This window comes from Ischnura elegans, chromosome 11 (assembly GCF_921293095.1).
Source record: "Ischnura elegans chromosome 11, ioIscEleg1.1, whole genome shotgun sequence".
NCBI classification, from domain to species: Eukaryota; Metazoa; Arthropoda; class Insecta; order Odonata; family Coenagrionidae; genus Ischnura; species Ischnura elegans.
Genome location: NC_060256.1, coordinates 820,191 through 842,483, shown reverse-complemented (window position 1 = coordinate 842,483; position 22,293 = coordinate 820,191). Strand labels below are relative to the sequence as shown.

Here is a 22,293-nt window from a genome sequence, read left to right as displayed (position 1 = left end):
TCGAAGAAAACCACACGTCACACATCCACCGCACAGTGTTCCCAAATCGAAAAAAGCTGGCCAAAAGTAGTTTTTTTTTTCGAAATTTTTCAAGGAATTATTGGATCTTGTATTCGGATTCTACAGGATATGGTCTGCAAAATACTCTACTGATTTGGTATTTTTTTGTTCATCAGAGCGGCTGCAGGGATTCGTCAGACATGGAGTATTCACCGTAAAAATGACAGTTGCGTGAAATCGGTTGATTTTGAAGAAGTTCAACGTCATGCAGGACAAATTTTTCTCGATATATTTAGCCAAAAAAATTTTTACCCAAAAAAATAAACATTATTAAATAGTGGAACATTAATTTTATTCGGAATTTACTATGTTTACTATTTTATATTGTAACTCCACGGGGTCAGCGGGTGGAGAGTAAGCTAGCGCTATCGCGGGTCAGGGGTGTAAGTAATACGGAGCTCGCGCGTGAGAGAACTCAACGCGCGTCGTGAGGCAGTTGTTCTCGGACGCCGAGAGGAGAAAAAGGAGGGGAAGCGGAGGATGTTGCCAATTTGGAGGTGAGGCCTGGAGGCTCACTCTCTCTCTCTCTCTCTCTCTCTCTCTCTCTCTCTCTCTCTCTCTCTCTCTCTCTCTCTCTCTCTCTCTCTCTCTCTCTCTCTCTCTCTCTCTCTCGTCAATCACGGCTGTGGTTGGACCGCGGACAACCTTTCCTCGTGGAAGGTTGATGGTGGCCGGTCAAGGGCTTATTGCGCGGTGGAGCGACGATCCTGATTCTTAGCGATGGTCTCGCCGGAACAGCTGTTGGTGTTCCGCCGTGACGCCGGCAGTTATCCTGATTTCGAGCCGCGACGTCGCCATGACCGTCCTGGAGTTCCACCAGGGCACCAAAGTTTTGAGCCCCAAGTACTTGCCCTGCCCGAAAATTTTCGTGTTGAATTCTCTCGCGATTTGGTATGGTGTGAACGTAGGAATGGGGTATGTTTTCTGTGTTCTGTATTTTTTGTTTGCTTGGTCGCGGGCGGCGCGTTACATGTGCCAATCATTTCGCGTTTGCTTCATCTCCACCCGAAATATTCATTTTTATCGGATGCTTAGTCTGTTTCTCTGTTAATGAAGGTAATTTAATTGCATAATTGTTTGTTAATTATTAAAAACGAATGCTGTTATAGATACTTGTATCCCGACCTTTCATTTGGCAACCTGTCACGGTTCCTCGGATGAGGACCTATTTCACGACCCGATTTACGTTAGCCTGGTATTAGTTTTGTAGTGGTGTAGATCGAGGGACGGCGCCCGTACAGTCACAGTATATGTTTTATAACTTTTAGTGTTTTTACCCGAATTTTCAAATAAAATGTTCAATATCGTTTAGAGCGCCACATTCCGACGCGGTGTCTTTTGCACCAATACAAAAGGGAAAAGTCTATGCAACGCAGTAGTAAAGAAAATTTTTGCTGCTACTTGCTACTCCGACCTCAGCATTGATTTAACTACAATGATGCAATGCGCTGACGCGGGCCGCGGCCTGGCTGGCACGTGGTATGGCTCGAGGAAATCCAGTATTTATGGGTGTTAGTCAATATTGTTGGATATTTTTTTTCTGTAACAAATATTTACCCTATGAATAAACATCTCTTGTCATATGTAGAACATTTTTATCATTATTGGTTTTCAGTTGGCATTACGTTTTATTTACGCGTGCCCATGCTCTCCAAAAAATTGTTTTAGGACTCGAGCGGAAGGATATATTAATGGAACGAAAGTTCGCAGCTGTGCATATAGTAATCCTCAAAAACTTGAATGCATTCAGAACAAAAAAGAATCCCTCAAATGCTGCTCCACCCTTTCCTTCCGTTAGACGGAATAGTTTTCGTCCTCACGCGGCACATTGTCCCTCTGTCGCCTCCTTAGCGACCTCCTCAACCACATGCAGGACAAACGACTGCCGAAAAGGCCTAAGCTATTTAATGCGCCCACCGGGAAAACCCAACCACCACTCTCTGTACTATTGTAATGAATTGCACTTTGGCCGACGGTGATGAACGGAGTAAGCCTTCAAAATGCGATTTTCCTAGAAAATGGAGATAATAGAATTGCGAACCTCACACTATGGAAAACCCAAATTATTTCTGGACATCGCTTGCCCGAAACTTTCTCGCCAAAACTCCGTTTGACTCAGATTTAGCCAATCGAAAGACGTGAAAGTGTGTTTCCTGAAGCGTGAAGATCGAGTCTTGAAAAAGTCGAGTATCCTCGAACTTTTGTAGAGAAGACTTGTAAGGTTGGAGAAGAGCGCCCATGGTGTTTTAATGTAGTGTTGCTCGATAACCCCTGCCGAACTTCTGTTATTAATTTTGATGCAATAAGGATATTTCATTTAGCTGTCGTTGTTAGTGCCTTCGGCTAAGACCTCAGTGGATATGAGAAATTTCACGCGTCTTGAGATGCATGAAAAATTTCTCGAAAGTTGAAAAGAGTCCGTATCGTTTAAAAACGTATTGGACTTCTTGAGCAGCAAGTTAGAGGACGTTAATTGCAAAGTTATCATGAAAAATTTTGCAGAGAAGTGTTTTTTTCTCACATTATCTTCGCCGGTGGAAGGAAAGCAAAGGAAATGACAGGTTTTTTAGAAGAAAGTTCGCTGATTGGCTAAATGAGAAGTTGAAATGTCCTCCGCCTTTATTTAAACATCTACTCAGTACATCCGGTAAGAATTTAATGCGGAATTTGTGATGAGCTTAGAGTGATATTTATTCTACTTAATTCAATATGTTAATCAAAATTGCTACTATTGAAGGTTCATCAGAGTTAGCTGAAATTGGTCGACCAAAAAAATAATTTGAGAAGTCCAGTGAAAGGGTCAAGAGAAGGAAAAAGGAGAATCTTAGAGCCAGCACATCGCCAGCAGAGCATTTATGAGTTATCGAAGCCAAGGTGATGAGTTCGTGGCAAAAATTATGAAAGAGGTGACAACAACCACTCTCTCAAGAGCGCGGCGAGTTTTATCGAAATGGAGAGCCAAGGAGGTGAGGTAAAGTCAAATCTCGCAGGAAGAAGCCCTTCCCATGATCGTTTCTGGTAATTTCACGAAACATGAGTACTTTCTCCTCTGACGGATATCTAAAGAAGCTGCCCTTCCTATTGGACACTTGTCCGAGGAGTCAATGGAGGAATAAGGACATAAGATTCAGGGAGAACCATGCAAGGAAATTTTCCAGGATTGCAACGAATGAAGACCTGTTTAAAAGATTACTCCTAACTTCAAATCCAATGATATCAAGTATTTCTTAGGTTCAAAAAAGGAAATTACTTCAATTAACAGCCGAGTTAAAGAGTTTGTATCCTGGAATAATTGAGTGAGCAAGGTGATGACGACAGTGATGAGGATTTGTCGGTAGTGATTATGAATATATTTAAATTTCTTTCGTAACAATGACTGAGAAAGATTAGAAAAATGTCAACTTATATTTTCGACTAGGGTATTAAAAAAACCAAATGAATGGAAAATCCCATTTAATTTTTCGTACCAAATCAGGTGCCCGTTAAATTGATGCCCCACCGCGTAAAGAGCTCATTGCAAGCGTATCAATAAATTTGGCGTTTAACTTGAGTTACAGGAGTTATGAAATATTGTTTATGACATTTCAATGATTGTAATAATGCCTCCGTGGAAACTTGTGAAATAAGGAGCCCCGTTTAAAATTGCTTCCAAATCCATGGACACGTTTCAAGGAACTCGAAAATTGTCTACTCAATTATAATTATATGTTATAATTTTTTAAACAATTAATGTAGTATAATAATATAAATAATAGACGTATTATATACATTTCCAAATAATATTAAGTTATTTTTTGAATCAAATACGATCAAACATATGCGAAAGTAGAAAATGTTCTCTTATTTCATTCAAAATCAGTTGCTCAAAGATTGTCCAAAAATAAACAATGCAGTTCATTTTACATGCGTATATGCATATGCTTTAAATAACTAATCCGGTTTTATGATATGTATAATTTGTATTTACTATCGCCAGGATTAATTAATTAATTTTGGCCAGCTTTTTTTGATTTGGGACCACTGTGCGCCGTCAGTTTTTGGGAGGGGAATTTCTTCGTTCATCATAGGGGGTGGGGAAAACCTTGGGAGTTGGAAGCCGCGGAGTCGCGGGGGGGGGGAGGGGGAAAGACAACTCACAGCCACTCTGACTCCACACGCACACATCCACATGCACTCACATAACAAATGAAGAAAGACAAGAATCACAGGTGATATCATGTACAAAAGCTCTCCTTTTTGCAAAGCACCCATTCGAAAGGCCCGTATGGAACCGGCCAAGCGGCGATGCTTACAATATTTAGCTTAGTGTATTTATCTGTATGTGCTTGTTACCCGTATTAATTTTCACAGTTGACTTTTATTGACTATGCAGGTTATAGACAGTGTTATTGTGAGGGTAGTATATAAATAGTTATCTGTAACATTGATTTTTGTCGTTACATTTTGTTGACTGATTTGTATTGGATGAATCGCTTAATATAAATTGTTATTCCTAATTATTCAGCGATTCACTTTTGGGGGAATAAGTGTGAGAATGCCGTTCTCATGTCAGCTCGGTATCGCCCTCGGGCAGTGGCGGCTGGTGAACTTTTATTTCGGGGGTTCAACCGGGAGGTGCGGGTTGTCTACCTTCCAACCATAGAGGGAGAATCCCAGGAAAATTTTATATTTTTAGAGCTTAAAAAACTATTTTGATCCCAATTTGGTTGCTTTGAAAAATATTTAGTTATTTGAAAATAAGTATCTACAATTACATTTTTATGCAATTAATTTAGTTTACTATGGATTGTCGTTTTATAAAAGTTGTACCATGGAAAAGGAAAAAATAAGAATGATATTATTTTATTTAAGTTTTTGTGAATTCACTAGCATCCTACAAATGCTTGCATATTGAAATATTTTATACTTAGTTTTAATGGTAATAGAACCCCAGCATATTTTATTTGATGTACACACGATTTAGGCAATTGCAAATTCACAAATAGCTATATGAGGCAGGCTCAATGGCGTCTCCCCCCCCCCCCCCCCAGATTTTTCCTCGCAGGGACATCATGAAATAAAGAAGTTGCATGAAATTTGATATTTTTAAAACTCGAATCAATTCTCAAAATGACACTTTCCCATCCTCACTCTCGAAAGCTGAGCCGAGAGTTGAGATTCTTGCTGTAATCAGAATATCAAGTTGCAATTAATACTTTGGCAATTTTTTTACAATTGTATATTTTAACTAATAAAATCGTACAGCTACAGATATTCTACACAAGTAAGTTACATTCATTGTTAAAATGAGACTTAAACCACACTAATTTTAATAAGAACCTTTAAGCGACTCCTGCAGTTGTTGTATGTTTAAACATGAAGTCCATTCTTCTCTCCTTTTTTGCGGCAAAATGGTCAATCACCTTCTCGTTAAAGTCCACTATATTGCGGGCCATCTCTTTTTCAATTGACATCATGGTAAGTGCTGTAAGCCGGTCTTCGTCCATTGTGCTTCTGAGGAAGGTTTTAATTCTTTTCAGACATGAAAAACAACGTTCTGCTTCTGCCGTTGTCATTGGTATTGTGATCAGTGCTTTTAGCAGTTTCACCGTTTCACTGAAACATTCTTCTAAATTGTTTTCAAGAAGGAATGACAACAAATGAGTGGCCTTCTCAACTTCTTTAAAATCTTCCCTGCTGTAAATAAGCTGAAGCTCGCATCTTAGTTTATTTTTGTCAAGAAAACCAAATGATTCTATTGTCGTGTTTAGGATATCATCAGGAAACCTTTTTCTATAGCCGGGCATATTTTCGTTGTCAAACAAGTTTGCTGCAACTAGATGACCAGTGAATTCGAATCTGCGTTCTGCCTCTGCTGCTATAGCGTCACAAACTTCCTTGGCAGCTGCATTTCGCAATGTTTGCCAGTTTTCGACCTTATTTCTCTTTGGTCTAGGCTCTGCTGATTCATCTGCTGTGGCCAGGCTTTCCACACTCTCCCTTACTTTCTGTATTTCTCTTTTGAAAGAGGAAATTGCTTCCTTTGCCCAAACAGGGTTTATATTTTTCTTTTGCAGTGAGCTATACAAAATATCTACATGAGGCATAACCTTTGAAAAGAATTCGAGCCAGTATTTAAACTCTGGTTGCTGCAGTTTCAGTTTAAGTCCTTGAGCTTTATTCAAAGTAGAAGTCATTTTGCTTGTTTCTTCAATTTTTTCAAAGCATTCTATTAATTCTTGAATATTTTGGTGAACTACTAATACGGATCTTAAATTGTAGTTCCATCTTGTTGAAGAGCCAGAAGGAAGTCGTTTTCCAACTATTTCATCCAAAATGTCAGCTCTCTGTGAGGACTGGCTAAAAAAGGTACACACCTCTTGAAGATTTGCAAAAAATACCCTCACTTCTTTGTTTTGACTTGTTGCTTGAACCATAACCAAGTTGAGCTGGTGCGCGTAGCAATGTACGAAGTGTGCATTTGGATACTCCGCCTTGACACGTGTCTGAACACCATTGAATTGGCCACTCATTACATTTGTACCATCATAGCTTTGTGAGATAAGTTTGTTTTTGGCATCTCCTAGCACTTCCACAAGAACACGTTTTATGCAGGCGAATAATGTTTCAGCATCATGATGTTTAGGGTTTAGAAATGTCCAAAATCTCTCGATAGGCAACCCACTTTTGAGAACAGAGCGAAACACTACAACCATCTGAGCTTTAGCAGACACATCTGTAGTTTCATCAGCAATCACGGACACAAAATCTGCTGAGCGAATTTCTTCAAGAATATGTAGTTTGCAGACGTGCAGCATACAATCTAACAGGTCATTTTGAATTTCCTTGGACGTACCTTTAAAAACAGTGGCAACTTCCAGGTGTGATTTCAAAATAGTGTCTAATGTAGCTGAGAAATTCACTAATCCTTTGAAAATACCGGGGTTATTGGAGTCATCTCTTTCATTATGTCCACGCAAAGCTAGTTCAAACTCTCCACAAAACCGAATACAATCAATTATTTTTGAAAGGACATACCGATTTTTCCTGACTTGGTCGTTATTTTTCTCAACATTAAGCCTAAAAGCTTCACTGAGTTGTTGCCTTATTTCAGTACGACCTAAGATGGATAAATCCAAGCAGGCATTCTTATGATACAAAGATGTTTCATGTTTTTTTATTTTCTGGGTAAGATGACTCAAGTCTGAAACTCCAGTAGTTGTCCATGTTGTGTCCTTTCCTTTATAAAATAGAAGACACGGGAAGCAAAAGAATCTATTGGTTACTTCACATCCACAAATCCACGAATTTCTATCATACAGATGGGACTTGAATGTACGAGTGTAGTTTTTGCCTCGAGAACTTTGCTGTAGACGAATGTCCAAAGGCGGCGTCGGTCTGCCTAGTGCTTTGATTGCACATTTTTGTTCAAGAGTTAGGGCACAAAAGTTACTACTAAGTAATGATGCAACACTGTTCATCCTTGACACGTTTCGAAGCACTAAGCCCACACTATACAGTCGCTCACAATCAACTGAAATAATTTACAATCCACGATGACACATTCAGTACGGTGAAACACTATTCGTGATACTGACCAATACTGACTGACAGAGACGTAACTTAAAAATTGTAGTAAACAAATGAGTTGCAGCGATATCGTGCGCCAGCTGTTGACAGCGCTGTGCACACTTATCCGCGCGCATTAAAATCAGCTTCAAATATCGCCACTTGCGACGCTAACGAGCAACGGTATCCAGAGTCCTCTATTTATGAAGTGAGGGAGTGGTGCTGAGAATACAATATAGAGGACTCTGACGAAGAGTAATATAGAGAAAGAGTAGCGTCGAGAACAGCCATTCAGAGGACTCTGAATACCGTTGCTTGTCAGCGCCTCGAGTGGCGATTTTTGAAGCTGATTTTAATGCGCGCGGAGCGAAAACAACTCTAGCGGCGGACATGAGAAACCTCTTGTTGTGCAGTTTACGGGATTGGCAGACTCGTGAACCGTTCGGACACGTTCGGTTACTCTCGGGAGAAGTCGGTTGTCGCTGCACTGTCTTTGCAGCTCCGAGACCATGTTATTCCGCCGCAAGCCCCCCCTCCCTCCGGCAACCCCGCGCCTAAGTCAGGAGGTTCATTCTTCCTACTGAACTCAGCACAGCTGAGCACAGCAGTCGACAATTGTAGAGCCCACGCGCGGTAACTTCAGCCCTCTTTCAACAATTTTGAAACGTATTTAATGAAATTTCCAAGATAAATCTTACAATTCCGTTTCCGTTTAAGTAAATGTCAAAGCAGCAATTTATTTTGGGGGTTCACTGAACCAGTGAACCTATAGCACGAGCCGCCACTGCCCTCGGGGTAACAGTACATTCGGATGCTGAGTCACGTTTAATTGTGCCTCTAATGCCTTTCACCGCGAACACCTTACAATGTCTTGGAGCGTGACCTCGTCTCCGTGTTCAGGTGTGGTCCTAATACCTTGCACTGCTAACACTTTGCAACGTGTTGGCGTGGGATTCGGTCTTCGTGGTAAGTTGCGCAGGTTGCGTGAAATGCTGCTGCAACGGTAAGACTTCGAGAGAGGGTCACGAGACGACGCGACGGGGACACGACAGCGTGGATTTGAGGGCGAACAGACCCGAGGAGTCGCGCGCCGGGCATCTGAGGGAAGCCATGTTTGGTGTATCTGTGGCGTGCGTGAATTAAGTGTTCAACCAGACGTCCGACTCGTTATCTTACCGTACCTTCTCGGAACTTAGAGTTTAGTCTTTCTATTAAACTCAGCGCTTACAATTGGTACTATTTCTGTTACCGTTTTTCCCCCACCAATTCATGCCTTTGTTTTTCCTTTCATTACTTCGCATCCTCCCTCCTTGTGATCAGCACTTGCAGGAGGCGTGGCTCACATATTCCTTCCACTGCTGTGCCTTTGAGTTTCCCGCCAGGCACAACCCCAAGCGGCACGCGCTCCACCAGGTGAGGGCATTCAAGGTTCATCTGAAGTTTTCTGAAATAGTTGAAGAAAGCTTGCTCCTATGGTGCAGGGCTTAGTAAAAATTACAGCTTTAAATAATTTACCAGTTAATATTCTCGATTCTTAGACTAACAATGATGTAGTATATGCATGTGTCCGGAAACGCTTTTTTCTGTGAATTGGGTGGCTCTCCATCGTAGCGACCCAATTCATCCATCCAGACTCGATGGATACAGTCGCCATGATGTCGTATTCCTCCATAGAATTAATTGTGCAGCTAAGTGCAACTGAAGCACACACGGCAGTGGAACCTAGTTGGTTGTTTCTCGGCCAAATCGATGCCTTCTCAGGGGTTTATTTCTCTATTCCATCTTGTGTCCATGTTTTTTTCATCCCGAGATTATTGACCTATTGTTCACGGGGTGATATAAAAATGTACGGACAAAATCACAAAAAAAATAATTTGCCTTTCAGACGCGTTACAATATTCTTCGCTTATTTTCCTGCTGATTAGAACTCCCCTGCGTATGCTTATTTTCTCTCGGCATTTCGCAGGCCTACTTGGCGAAAATCAGAGAGAGCTGCAACGAGACGGAAGGAGTGCCACTGGATGCCGACAGCCGGAAGCGGAGGTCCTTGCCGGCGTGGGGCCGCGTGGGTGCGGGGGATGGTGGCCCTCCGCACCCCGTCTTCGAGGTGTCTGGAGGGTGGGGTGGGAACGGGACGGTGTGGACGGCTTGGGACGTGCTGCCCCCCAGGTGGGGGGGCGGCGAGAGGCCGGACGACGACGGAGGCTTCTTCCACCAGACGACGGCCACGCTGCCCCCGACGCACCTGGAAGCTGTCTGCGGAAACCTCTTCGACAGGTAGGACGTGCCAAAACGTGACTTCGGGGTCAAATTTGGCACGCGCGGAAAAAATGCCAGCTGACACCAGGGTTCCCGACCCGAATTTTAAATATTCGCATCATAATTAATTAGGTATATCCTTATAGTACGTACAATCCTGAATAAAATAACACGTGGGCTGCTTGGGCATGGACTAGGTCACCATTGGGTTTGGGTTGCTATGGTGACTAGGGGTGCGTTCCGAATCACGCATCAGCATTTGGATGAAATCGTCTCCTCCTACGTAGGCAAAAATGCATTGTCCCTAGTAGCACAAAAAGGATTATATCTAGATAAAATACGTATCATTGTATACACTGTATACAGATTATATCTGTATAAAATCCATGCAAATGTGCTCTACCACGCATATAATATCTAGATATTATACGTATTATATCTGCTGCAATAATATGGATTTTATACAGATTAAATATGCGACATAATATAACCCTCCATAATATATATTCAAAATATAATCCATAATATAATACGATATTATATATTAACCCTCCATATACCTACGAGATAATAGAGAGACACTATACTTGCCACAAAGAACTATTAACAATGTGAATTCGCGAGAAAAATAATATTTTCAACTATAAATATGTCTGAAAGGATTGTACTTCCACTATGCCAGCAAAAGCAAAGATCAATCTAAACCTCAACTACTAGTCCAACCTCAGCTACTAAAACGTACCAGTCCCAGGTGGATATGTATTTGAAATATTGTTTGGGATGAGCAAAAGTTTCAATGTCACTTCAGTAGATGTATCAATCTAATAAAAATTTGAAAGTCCTGCCAAACCACCAGCATAAAAATATGTATAAAGAATATGATATCTCTTAAATCACATCTCAGCTCTTACCATGCATGAGGACATCACCATAATTTTAGAATAAAGAATAAAGAATTTTAGTGGCAGGAAAAAAAAACAATTAAAATACAGATATTTTTTATTTTCATTATTCAATCAGAATAATAGCTGCAATCCTCTCTTGTTACCATGAAATACTTTGCTGAAACAAATACTGTCATTCTCTTTTGAACAAAAATTATTTTTAAGTGCATTGACAGAAGCCATACTATCTTCAATAGTTTCTCCAACGAATGTCTATTGTCACATCATCCACTTTAAAAAAATCCACATCCACCATAGTTCTATACGTCACTTACACCACTGTCTTTCTGTCTTCTGAATGATAGTTTGGTAACTGAAGAAATGGCACCTTCCTCCAGTCTCGGCACCTTTAATTCAACACGAATTATCTCCCCACCTTCTCGTGCAAGGCCACAGATTCTTTTCTGATATCAATCGATGTGAAGTGCAGCTCACACACCTAAAATTAATAAATAAGAAAATACCAAGTAAATTACTTAGTCATTTCATTTTCAATTTAAGGCATTTCTGAATGAGAAATAATCTAATGACTTGGCTGGTAAATACAGGAGATAACTATATACCTCAATGATTTTTTAATAAAAAACTAAATATAAGCATAAGATAATTTGTGATGATAAAAGCCGGACACAGTTAAATTCCGGTTCATTGCACCACTCACGATTGTAAGAGAAAAACGCATATTTCCATTCACGGCGGTTCATACACACTAATAGTATATAAGTTTCTGACGAGACTCAATGAATTTCTCAGCATTGCTTTCCATGCAACTTATTAAGTGAGTATCGCTGGTCTTGCGAAATGATACATAAGCTCAAATTAATTCGAAAGCATGAATGCCTTAAAAGGTATGTGCTTTCCCCCGTAATATACGGTACTACGCCAAAAATACAATGACTCAGGAAGCCTCATCGAAAATACCCTAGTATATAACTTATTAGGGCGTAAATAATTCAAACAGCTTTTCAAATCTAAGTTAAATAAGTATTTTTAACTGAGTACTGAGTTTCAGACGCATAACTTACCAAAGGGCAAGCTAAGAAATAATATTCGATACCATAAACTTGGCTGCTAAATTATAATTCCCACTAACTCCTTCAACCACACGTTTACTGAACGAAATAATACAAAAAACAACTAAACTAAAAGAATTTTCAGTCGAATTGCCGCTACAATATTTTAAATCACCACTTATAGTATTGGAGACATTCATCAACATCCCCAAGCCACATCTATGCTAGAAATTACATCCAAATAATTACAGCGTGAAAGGGTACATACCTTACTGTTTTTCGTGGAGGTGAAATTGTCTCTTCTGATCGCCCGAATCCACTTGATCTCCAACTCAAGATATTTTGGAAAGATAAAAACTTAAACTTTGGGTCCACTCCTGGAGTTTTCTTCGCACCCCGGTACTGAACACATGAAAGGCGTTTTTAACAAAAATGTCTCACAAACACACGTTTCTTAAGCCCAGCGAATGAAATTCAAGAATAAAGGAAAATTCACTATCCTCAGAAACTTCAATTTTCAACAACTTAGACCACAAAAATCCCTAAAAAGTGGTGAAACGTAACGTATAATGACTCGTAAACAACGTAGGAGTTTCAAGGATATCACTACTTCGCTCAAAGATGATCTTATGAGTGGGCTCATTAAAACCGATAATGTGCAACTAGGCAATTATTAGTTTTCAGAGTGAATATTAATCCACAAATATAATTTTCCTCGGCAGTGTACTCTCCTATATGTTACATTAATATTTTTGGTCGCTAATATGAACTCAAAGGTTTATACATTATACCGGTATGGATACATAATGTAAATCCCTACGTATAATAACGCTGTAATACAGCAATAATACGTTACAAAATAAATTATGTATAGTATACATCAATTTCCTTGGTAAATACATTATGTACGCGAGTTCTTGTGCTGTGTGGGGATGTTTGAAAGAGAAGCAGAGATTTTAAAATATATGATAAATATATATATATAATACAGATATGAGTAGGTATATGTATATGATGTATACCAGAATCTTTAAAATATTCAATTAATATCCTTATGGTGTAACCATGGATCATCAGACATGTATAAAATATGTATGGTATACAGATTTGCAAATACATATGTATACCGATGTATTTCGAAATCTTAAAAATATACAGATATAATCCTTTTTGTGCTACTAGGGGTGTTCTGCGGGTGTTGTATACCCTAATTTAGTTGTTTATTCGTAGGCATTGTTTGAACCATGGATTCTTCGAATAAACTTTAAATTTCATTATTGTAAACTAAACATATGTATTCATTGTTTAATATTATTCAATATCCCATATATGAATAAAATTAGTCTTCGTAAAAGTTTGATTCTGAAATCAGCCTGATTTTTCGCAAAAGTTTAAACTTAAGAGCTCGGGCCTCAGTGGTTAATATCATCCGATTTGAAAACAATTTTGAGTGTGAGATCCTGATATCATTTCGCATCTTTCCCGGACAGGGCAAATTTGATCAGGAAAAACATCTTTTTCCGGCCGATCTTAGCGGACATCCCCTCCCCTCTCTTAGAGCCTTCCTCAAACCCATCATTGTATCCCCTCGTATTTCAGTGACTTGCTCACAGGTGCCGCCTCGTACGTCGTTCACTGACTTGATCGAAACCTTGAAAGCACACAGTCGGTGGAGGATGAGTGTGTTCCATCATCGCCGAGATCCTGCAAACATGATATTTTCCATAGCAAACAGTTATTCATGAAATAAATGGCTGTGGAGGTAAAAGTTTGCGCAATGATCCCGTCAGGTGTCTGAATGCAGCCAACGGAGAAGCCACTTGTGGAGGTCATCTGTCCAAAAAATTACGCGCTTGGGGTTGAACACGACGGGCACATAGTGTGAATCTTCACGAAGAGATGGAACTACCATCGGGAGAACCTCAGCGCCGTAGAATAGTAACTACGTCCCACATTTTCCAAAATCCGCTATCCCCCAAGCACCAGCCCTCTGTCTTCTGCTCTAAGGTTTACTTACCCTCTGTAGCCCCCTAGCAAAGCACATGGCACCCCAGATCACTGCTCGCTCAGGTTTCATGTTGCGAAGAAAATAAACCCTTCAAAATGAAATATCAAGTTACACGAGAACAATAGAAACGTGTTTCACCCCCCCTCCCCCCGCTTCCTCGCCAACTGACCTTTTTCAGCTTACCTTCTTCAAACCTCCCAGTTTCTTGAGGCCAAAAAAATGATTCACCCATTGGGCGCAAAAGTATCTAACCATGACTTTCGGCAAATAATGAGGTATCTTTATTGGATTGTAATATTTGTATTATGCACAAAATTCAAAATAAAATTCCACCAAACACTAATTTATTTATTTTCATGGCCCCGAAAACAGCTCATTTAAGGTCTTTTACCTAGGAGGAAATAACATGAAACAACGACTATCACACACACTATTCCCTGGATAGGGGCAACCTACCCAGGCGGGACTCGAACCCGCGACCTTCAGTTTGGCTGGCCAGGACTTAACCCCGCCGCCACCGAGACCGGCACTGTGTATTTTTGGCATTCATTGACCATATTAAGCACGAAAGTAGTTTCCCTATGAAAAATTAAAAATGGAAGTGGTAATAGGAGCATGGAGGGATAGAGCCCGGAGTTCTATACCCGGAGAAGATTTCACTGATGTAAAAGTTTCAAGTTACCTGATAAAAATGAGAAGTGGTTTCCTTCGAATAGCTTCCCCCACCGCGCAGTGTCTCCTGGCCAGCTCCCCTCTTTTCACACGACCCGCCTTCCTGGTCCCCAATTTTTTGAACATGCTGATGGCATGAGTCACATATGTACTGCGGTCTTTGATGACCATCATAGGTGTATGTAGGGGGGTGGGGAACGGGGATACGTGCCCCCCTCAGACTCTTAAAAACATGAAAGATTTTTAAACCATTATCATTGCGTTCGTTTTGTATTACGAGGAATTCTTGTTGCCCCCCCCCCCCCCCCACCAAACCTAAATCCTGGATACGGCCTTGTTTGTGCCCCCACCCTCAGAAAGAAATCCTGGATTAGTCCCTAGTTACCACCAATAACATTCCGCAATTTGTGTTTACTTCCGCCTGATTTCAAGAATAGGAATGCGCTGCAAAATTTAAAAAAATGATCATAATTTAACTTTGTTAATCATGGTTCCGTCACTTTTATTTATCGTTTTACCAACGAATCACTAGTTCTTATAATAGACTGCACCGAAAAATCGATGAGAAATTTTAACTGCAACAGCATAATTTTGCTTGCATTATCATAATAATTAAACGCTTATAAATATAGAATCATTTTGGCGGGAGTTCATTCACAGAAAACTCTCTTTGATTTAGCCCACAAGAGTAATCAATAGATGGCCCCAGGGCCGCTTGCCACTCACCAACAGAAGGTATTGACAAGGACACAAGAATGAAAGGGGAGATACACACTCACACGATACGTGTGTTTCGGGGTTCCTATCCCTTTCTTTCCAACTCTATTTTATTGTTTGAAAGTTTTTCGGTGTGCCCGCGGCGAAGAAAAGCGGTGGGTAGTAGCGAGGGGAAGGAGGGGGCAGCTGTCCCTCCCTCAAAGCAAAAGTCGCAAATGTCTTTAAGGAAAACAATATTTTTTCAAGCGAGTAATTTTGAAAACTAATAAAAAGCTGTTACAGTTTCCTTAAAATGTTGATTTCGTTCACCTTTTCCATGCTTAAATAGTGCCTAAAACTTGAACAACCATGGCTCCCAACCCCTAGTTTTGATCCTGGGTACACTCTTGATTGTAAAGGAGTTATTACTGCTTGTTAGCGCCTTTGACGTAAACCGACGTCTTCAATTAGCCACTGCTGGAAAGGCGTATGTCCACGTCCAAGAAGGTGATATTAGTGCCGCGGAAGTGAAAGGAACAGAGGCAGAAGAGTGGAGTGAAGAGACGAAGGTGTTAAGAGAGTTGATGTCATGAGACCAGAGAAGGAAGATGTCATCTATGCAAGTAAGCCAAAGAAGAGGTTTCAGAGGTTTTTTTACGAAGTTCATTCGAACAGGCCAATTGGTGTAAGAAGGACGAAAGCAACTTCCCATTGCACAGCCGCACACTTGCAGATACTACTTATCATTTAAAGAGAAGTCATTGTGGGGGGGAATACAATGAGTGAGATCAAGAAGAAAGTCATTGCTGGGGTTTTAAGGCGTGGGTCGTAGTGAAAGATAATGGGGGAGAGCAGCGAGACCCTCAGAATGGGGGATACATTGGGGTTTATACAGAATTGGTGGCCATGATATTGGGCTGATTGGGATAGAGGAAAATAGAATTGAGTTTAGAAAGGAAGTCATGGGAATCGTTGATGCATAATTAAAGGGATTGGACGAAGGGACCGAACGAAGACACTACATCTTTTCAAGGAAGTTAACACAATTCTAGTTGCTAGCAATTTCCGTAGAATTAACATCCTTCTGATTAAGAAGTAATTTTTAAGAATATATGGATGAATGTTTATTAGTGGACTTGTTGTCCTTTTGTTCTGCAGCAATTTCGAGATTTTGTAATCGCTTTCATGTGTTTTTTTTACTTTGGCATTTTGAAAAAAGCACATGATAGTATCCATTTTTTAATCCTGGAATCTTTTTCTTCGTGAACTATCTTTTTGCCTTGCAGAATGCAAAAAGACATCTAGGTCACCATTACTTATTTCAAATGCTCAGGCATATTTACTTCTCTTAATTTCCGTATTTATTTCGATTATATTCCATATTTTGCCCCTTCGCACAGTGGGCGGAAATCGGAAAAAGCCGGACAAAATTACAAAATGGCTTTTTTTGAGTTATAAACTTGGAACTTCGCAGGTATACTCCAAAGTGATTGAAGTTTATTGATATGTACTTCATTTGACATAGATCTTACCCGTTACTGAGATACAGAGGCTCAAACGTGAGCAAATTTCCATAAAAACGCCCGTCTTCAATTTTCTCTGAAAATCTTCCAAAGTAAGTGAATGGTGAAGTTATGGGTGGATTCTTGCCGAATAAAAAACCACAAAATCTGTTAGCATGGTGTTTTTTCTTTAATTTTCCGTAATCTTAAAGAATACAGCCCATAAATTCTTACCGTGCAGTAACAAAATGGCGGATACTGTTTTTCGACGAAGTTTTACATTTAGGTAGAGTTTCAAATAGGTTTTCGGCAAGGTCGCGCAGAGTAACTTATATGAGAGCATTTTTTGAAGATTTCTTGAGGTCTTCATGCAGTTTTCTTTGAAATAAGTTTGCGTCGCCGGAAATTACATTGATTTTTCGATCGCGCGGCAGGGTTCTTCTCCGCGCGTCGGGAGTTGGATTAGCCGCGCCGCGGTAAGGTTATTGAAGCTGTATGGGTTTTAACGCTCAACATTCACCGTTTTTATGTTTTGCTTCAAGACAACGATTCTCAAATGGTCTATGGTGAAGACAGTGGAGGTTTTTCATGCGATGTACTTGCACGTTTCATCGAAGTTCATTTCGTTATCTTTGGATACGATCGAAGACCATGCTTCTATTAAAAGCGTTCAAACCTCGACAAAGTGAGTTGTTTTCCTGGGACTCATGCAAAAAGACCTACCAGAAAGACACCAGCTGAAACCCTTATACCTTCTTCAATCACCGATCCCTGACCCTCAGGATTCTAATTTCGAAAACGGTCGTTTTATGACACCCTGGAGTGGAGCCCTTGGCCGTCTTAACGGAGGTATTTCCATGGGAACGAAAAAATGAACGATTTTTGTGTCGCTTCAAAAATTGGCTCGCTGAATCCATAACATTTCCGGAATATGCTTTGCATTACTTTCTCAATGCTTCTACGGGAGTTGGTATTTTTGTAAAAATCTATTTCTTTCAAATTTATTGAATAAATACTATTCCACATTTAGCTTTACGTTACAAAATTCATACGTACCGACGGATCAATATTGACATAAATGGCGTGAATAAATTATTTTGCGACAACGTTGCGCTTGTTAAAGGAAACTTACCCATGTGGGACTCGAACCCGACACTGCTTTGACAGGCGAGCATTTTACCCCGCCGCCACCCAAGTCGGCAAATTGAACAAATAACGAACTGCAAAAAGCGTCATTAAATCTAATGTTTTACTCTTGAGATGAAGAGAATAATATTCAAGAAGATGGCTAATAATGCAGTGTTCAGTGATTTAACATTACTAATCATGAACATAGATTACTGATGGCAACTAAACAATCAAAATTTTATGGACGAAAATTATGGATCGCGTGACAATCTCATGTTCTGCACCTACAGTAAGCACTAGAAAGTTGTTGAAGCAGATACGATGAAGACAGGGTAGTTTAGGTAGACAATTCCACGGGAACTTCTAGATTTTTTAAAACGTGTATCATACCCTCATTTCTACTTTGACTGTGGTGAAGGAAAGTTAAGTTGAGAAAAGAAAAGAAAGTTCTCTTGAGTGCGCAGAATTTGTGAAAGTGATTTTAATTTGCTTGTGGAGCGTAGAAATTTCAAACTTCCACTTGCCTGTAAGTAAGTTTTTGAACAAATCCCCGAACATCTTTTTCAAAATAGTTATTTTAATTTATATTATCAATTTTTGCTGAAAAATTTCTTAGCATTCCTTTCCTAACTAAAATAAATTAAAATTTAAATTATCAAATGCCACTGTTTAAATTCCAATCGATACGACATATCCAATATGCATTCAGAAAATCACATGTGGCAGTGCAGCGTACACAAACCAACAGAATATTTATCGATATCAGGTGAACGATATTTTTACATCCCCTAAGTTATTCATACCCGACGCTATTGCACCGCAGATTTAGAACCCCATGATTCAGCTGTCCTTCAGTGTGTTGCAAACTAAAAACTATCGTTTTTCTTAATTTCGAAATGACTATACTTCCCTATAGGATAATAAATTATATGGGTTTTAAGATTAAGAAAAAATTAGGAAAATAAGGGAAGCAATGTAAGCATTTCTTTTCCGTTGATCATGGTCAGTAGTAAACAGAACGTCATCGTGTAAAATCCAGAGTTGAAATCATTAATGCCATCCACCTGCCTTTCGATATAGGTAATGTCTTTCTGATGTTGTAACTTCTTTTGTCTCTTTTTTTCACCTAAAGCGGATGGGATGACAAAATCGTGTCGACATCGGCAGTGGATTTTCCCAGATAGTGACATCTGAAATTGTAGAGCCTATATGTGAGAAGTGCCTCCGATGCAATTTAAATTCTTTATCAAAAGTTTAGAGATAAATGTAATTAACCAAGAGAAAGTGGAAACTTCAGTCGTTACCTGTAGCGCCTTTGTTACCTGCTGCTTGTTAATCAAACTAAGAGATACAAGGGAACTCATGACTAGGAATTTATCCGAAGCATCCACTTGTTGCCACATTTGCTTATAATGAGAGTGGCCCGAACTTCCATCAAAACCGTACTTTGAGATTAATCTGTAGTTCACCACCCCATTTAAATCTTGAGAGGTGGAAGTGGTGGCTAAGCAGGTTATTGTTCCCAATATGGTGTGGTTCAGTGGTGCTTGAAGGTTTACTTCGCACATGGTCTCAGTTATTTTAATTCCTTCGTTATAAGCTGCCTTTTTTTGCTATCGCTATTCTATCATAACTGGGATACAATTCGTGTCCATGGCTCAGAGCTGTCCTACGAAAAGACCGATGTTGACGCTTGGTCAAATCAGAGGCAATCATCAATGACAGTGCCTCTTCCACTGTCATCTCAGGGTGGACCTTTTCACTCGTCCTCCACTTTGAAAGAACTCTCTTAGCCCGAGTAGGGGTCGTAGTTGTTATTTCTGCAATTAGGTGAGCTGCTGCAGTGTCTCCCCTCTCTCTCAAACTCACAGATGCCGCGAGAGCAAGCTCAGCAGTAGTAGCAGTAGTTTTTAAAGTTTGAATTTTCTTCTGCGTGATCTAACACATTAGGTGCGACATTTTTTTGGCCGCCCTGGAATGCCTGGCAAATATAATATGAATTTTGTAGCATGAAGCTACAGGGGGAATTTTATTTAGTCAATCAAATTGAGAGGAATTGATTTTTACAAAAATACAATACTCAACCGGCTGTCGTTGAAGTATCGGGAAAGTAATGCATAACAAATTCTGGAAATGTTATAGAGTCAGCGAGCCAACTTTTGTATCGACACAAAAATCATTCATTATATCGAGAACTCTCTACCCATTTCTTAAGGTATGGCCATAGATTGCGTTTTGTCAGGAAGTCATTGAGAAATTTCAGAGCATCAGGGCCTTGTCTTAAATTCAGCCTCCGCGATAAATAATGGAGCAAATATTTTTTACCGAGTGAATGATTTTTTTTTACCAATTCCAATATTATTTTGTAGATATCACGTCATGTAATAATGTGAGGTGGCATTTTCTATGGAATGGCGGATGGAGCCTATGTAAAATTTATAAATAATAAATTTGTCGAACCTATGGTTATCCAATGCCCTAATGCGTACACGGGGAGGAACGCATGGTAAACGTGTAAAGACATGGAAATCTGTATGTCAAAGTAGAACTGAGGGTATGATGCACATTTTAAAAAAGCTAGAAGTTCCCATGGAAATACCTCCGTTAAGACGGCCAAGGGCTCCACTCCAGGGTGTCATAAAACGACCGTTTTCGAAATTAGAATCCTGAGGGTCAGGGATCGGTGATTGAAGAAGTTATAAGGGTTTCACCTGGTGTCTTTCTGGTAGGTCTTTTTGTATGAGTCCCAGGAAAACAACTCACTTTGTCGAGGTTTGAACGCTTTTAATAGAAGCATGGTCTTCGATCGTATCCAAAGATAACGAAATGAACTTCGATGAAACGTGCAAGTACATCGCATGAAAAACCTCCACTGTCTTCACCATAGACCATTTGAGAATCGTTGTCTTGAAGCAAAACATAAAAACGGTGAATGTTGAGCGTTAAAACCCATACAGCTTCAATAACCTTACCGCGGCGCGGCTAATCCAACTCCCGACGCGCGGAGAAGAACCCTGCCGCGCGATCGAAAAATCAATGTAATTTCCGGCGACGCAAACTTATTTCAAAGAAAACTGCATGAAGACCTCAAGAAATCTTCAAAAAATGCTCTCATATAAGTTACTCTGCGCGACCTTGCCGAAAACCTATTTGAAACTCTACCTAAATGTAAAACTTCGTCGAAAAACAGTATCCGCCATTTTGTTACTGCACGGTAAGAATTTATGGGCTGTATTCTTTAAGATTACGGAAAATTAAAGAAAAAACACCATGCTAACAGATTTTGTGGTTTTTTATTCGGCAAGAATCCACCCATAACTTCACCATTCACTTACTTTGGAAGATTTTCAGAGAAAATTGAAGACGGGCGTTTTTATGGAAATTTGCTCACGTTTGAGCCTCTGTATCTCAGTAACGGGTAAGATCTATGTCAAATGAAGTACATATCAATAAACTTCAATCACTTTGGAGTATACCTGCGAAGTTCCAAGTTTATAACTCAAAAAAAGCCATTTTGTAATTTTGTCCGGCTTTTTCCGATTTCCGCCCACTGTGCTTCGGTGCGAATTGGAGCGTTCAAGTCAAATATATCTGTAACGTTGGAGTTCAAATGTTTTATTTTATTATTTTGGGAGATCGCACTGGCTATTGCATCGCAGTCCTTATAATATCGGTCGGAGAAGAAGTTGGAGTGGTCAAAACATCTGAAGTCTCTATAGGTAATGTGCTTCACTCATGGGTGTTGGAAATACATGTCTTATACTAACGTCATTATATCGTGGCATGACATGTTAGGTTCATCGAATAATTCAATTTTAACTACTTTCATAAGATTATCGACATAAAATAAAAGTGAAGTGGGTGTGGTGCGAATGGCCTAATTTTACCTCTGTCACAATCCGTGCAACATTTCAAACGCGTATCTGTTTCTAAAGAGGGTTTCAAGTAAGTCAATTTTAAAGTCTCCCATCAAAACCGTATTTTCATTCATTGGTATGTGACACCCGATGTGGTGGTTGTCAAATACTTTGAGATGTGTTTTGTGGCCCATGCATAGCGAGCGGTCCACCCGGTCGGCGTTGCTCGCGTTGAAGGATTGAGAAGAGAAGTGGGAATGCATTGTCGCATGACAGAATTTTTAGGTGGAGGAATAAAGCAGATATGATGAGGGTACCTACACCTAAATATGTAACAGCCAACAATGGAAAAAACTATTTTTGCAAGCCGCTCATGGAATCGGCTTACACTCCGCTCCACAACGCATTGATAGGTATGTGTGTCTGTTCGTTCGAAGACCAAATATGTCTCGCGTACCTAACCTCATTGCGCCCACCAAAAGGGTTTGTACCAAAGGGAGGATTAATTCGAGGGTAGAATCCTTCGAGTTATGTTTCCTCTTTTAGAGTGTATCTACCTGACAGGATGTCAAACCACAGAATTTGAATGATGTGACATAAGAAACG

At 40.0% G+C, this 22,293-nt stretch overlaps 1 protein-coding gene across 1 annotated transcript in view; it reads left to right on the top strand.

Moving 5' to 3' along the window:
* Positions 1–22,293, top strand: part of LOC124167687 (follicle-stimulating hormone receptor-like) — a 573,602-nt gene that overhangs the window by 469,449 nt on the left and 81,860 nt on the right. Inside the window, exons 12-13 of the mRNA XM_046545674.1 lie at positions 8,929–9,021; positions 9,575–9,885. Coding sequence (XP_046401630.1) covers positions 8,929–9,021; positions 9,575–9,885 — 404 coding nt within the window. The remainder of the gene's footprint in view (positions 1–8,928; positions 9,022–9,574; positions 9,886–22,293) is intronic.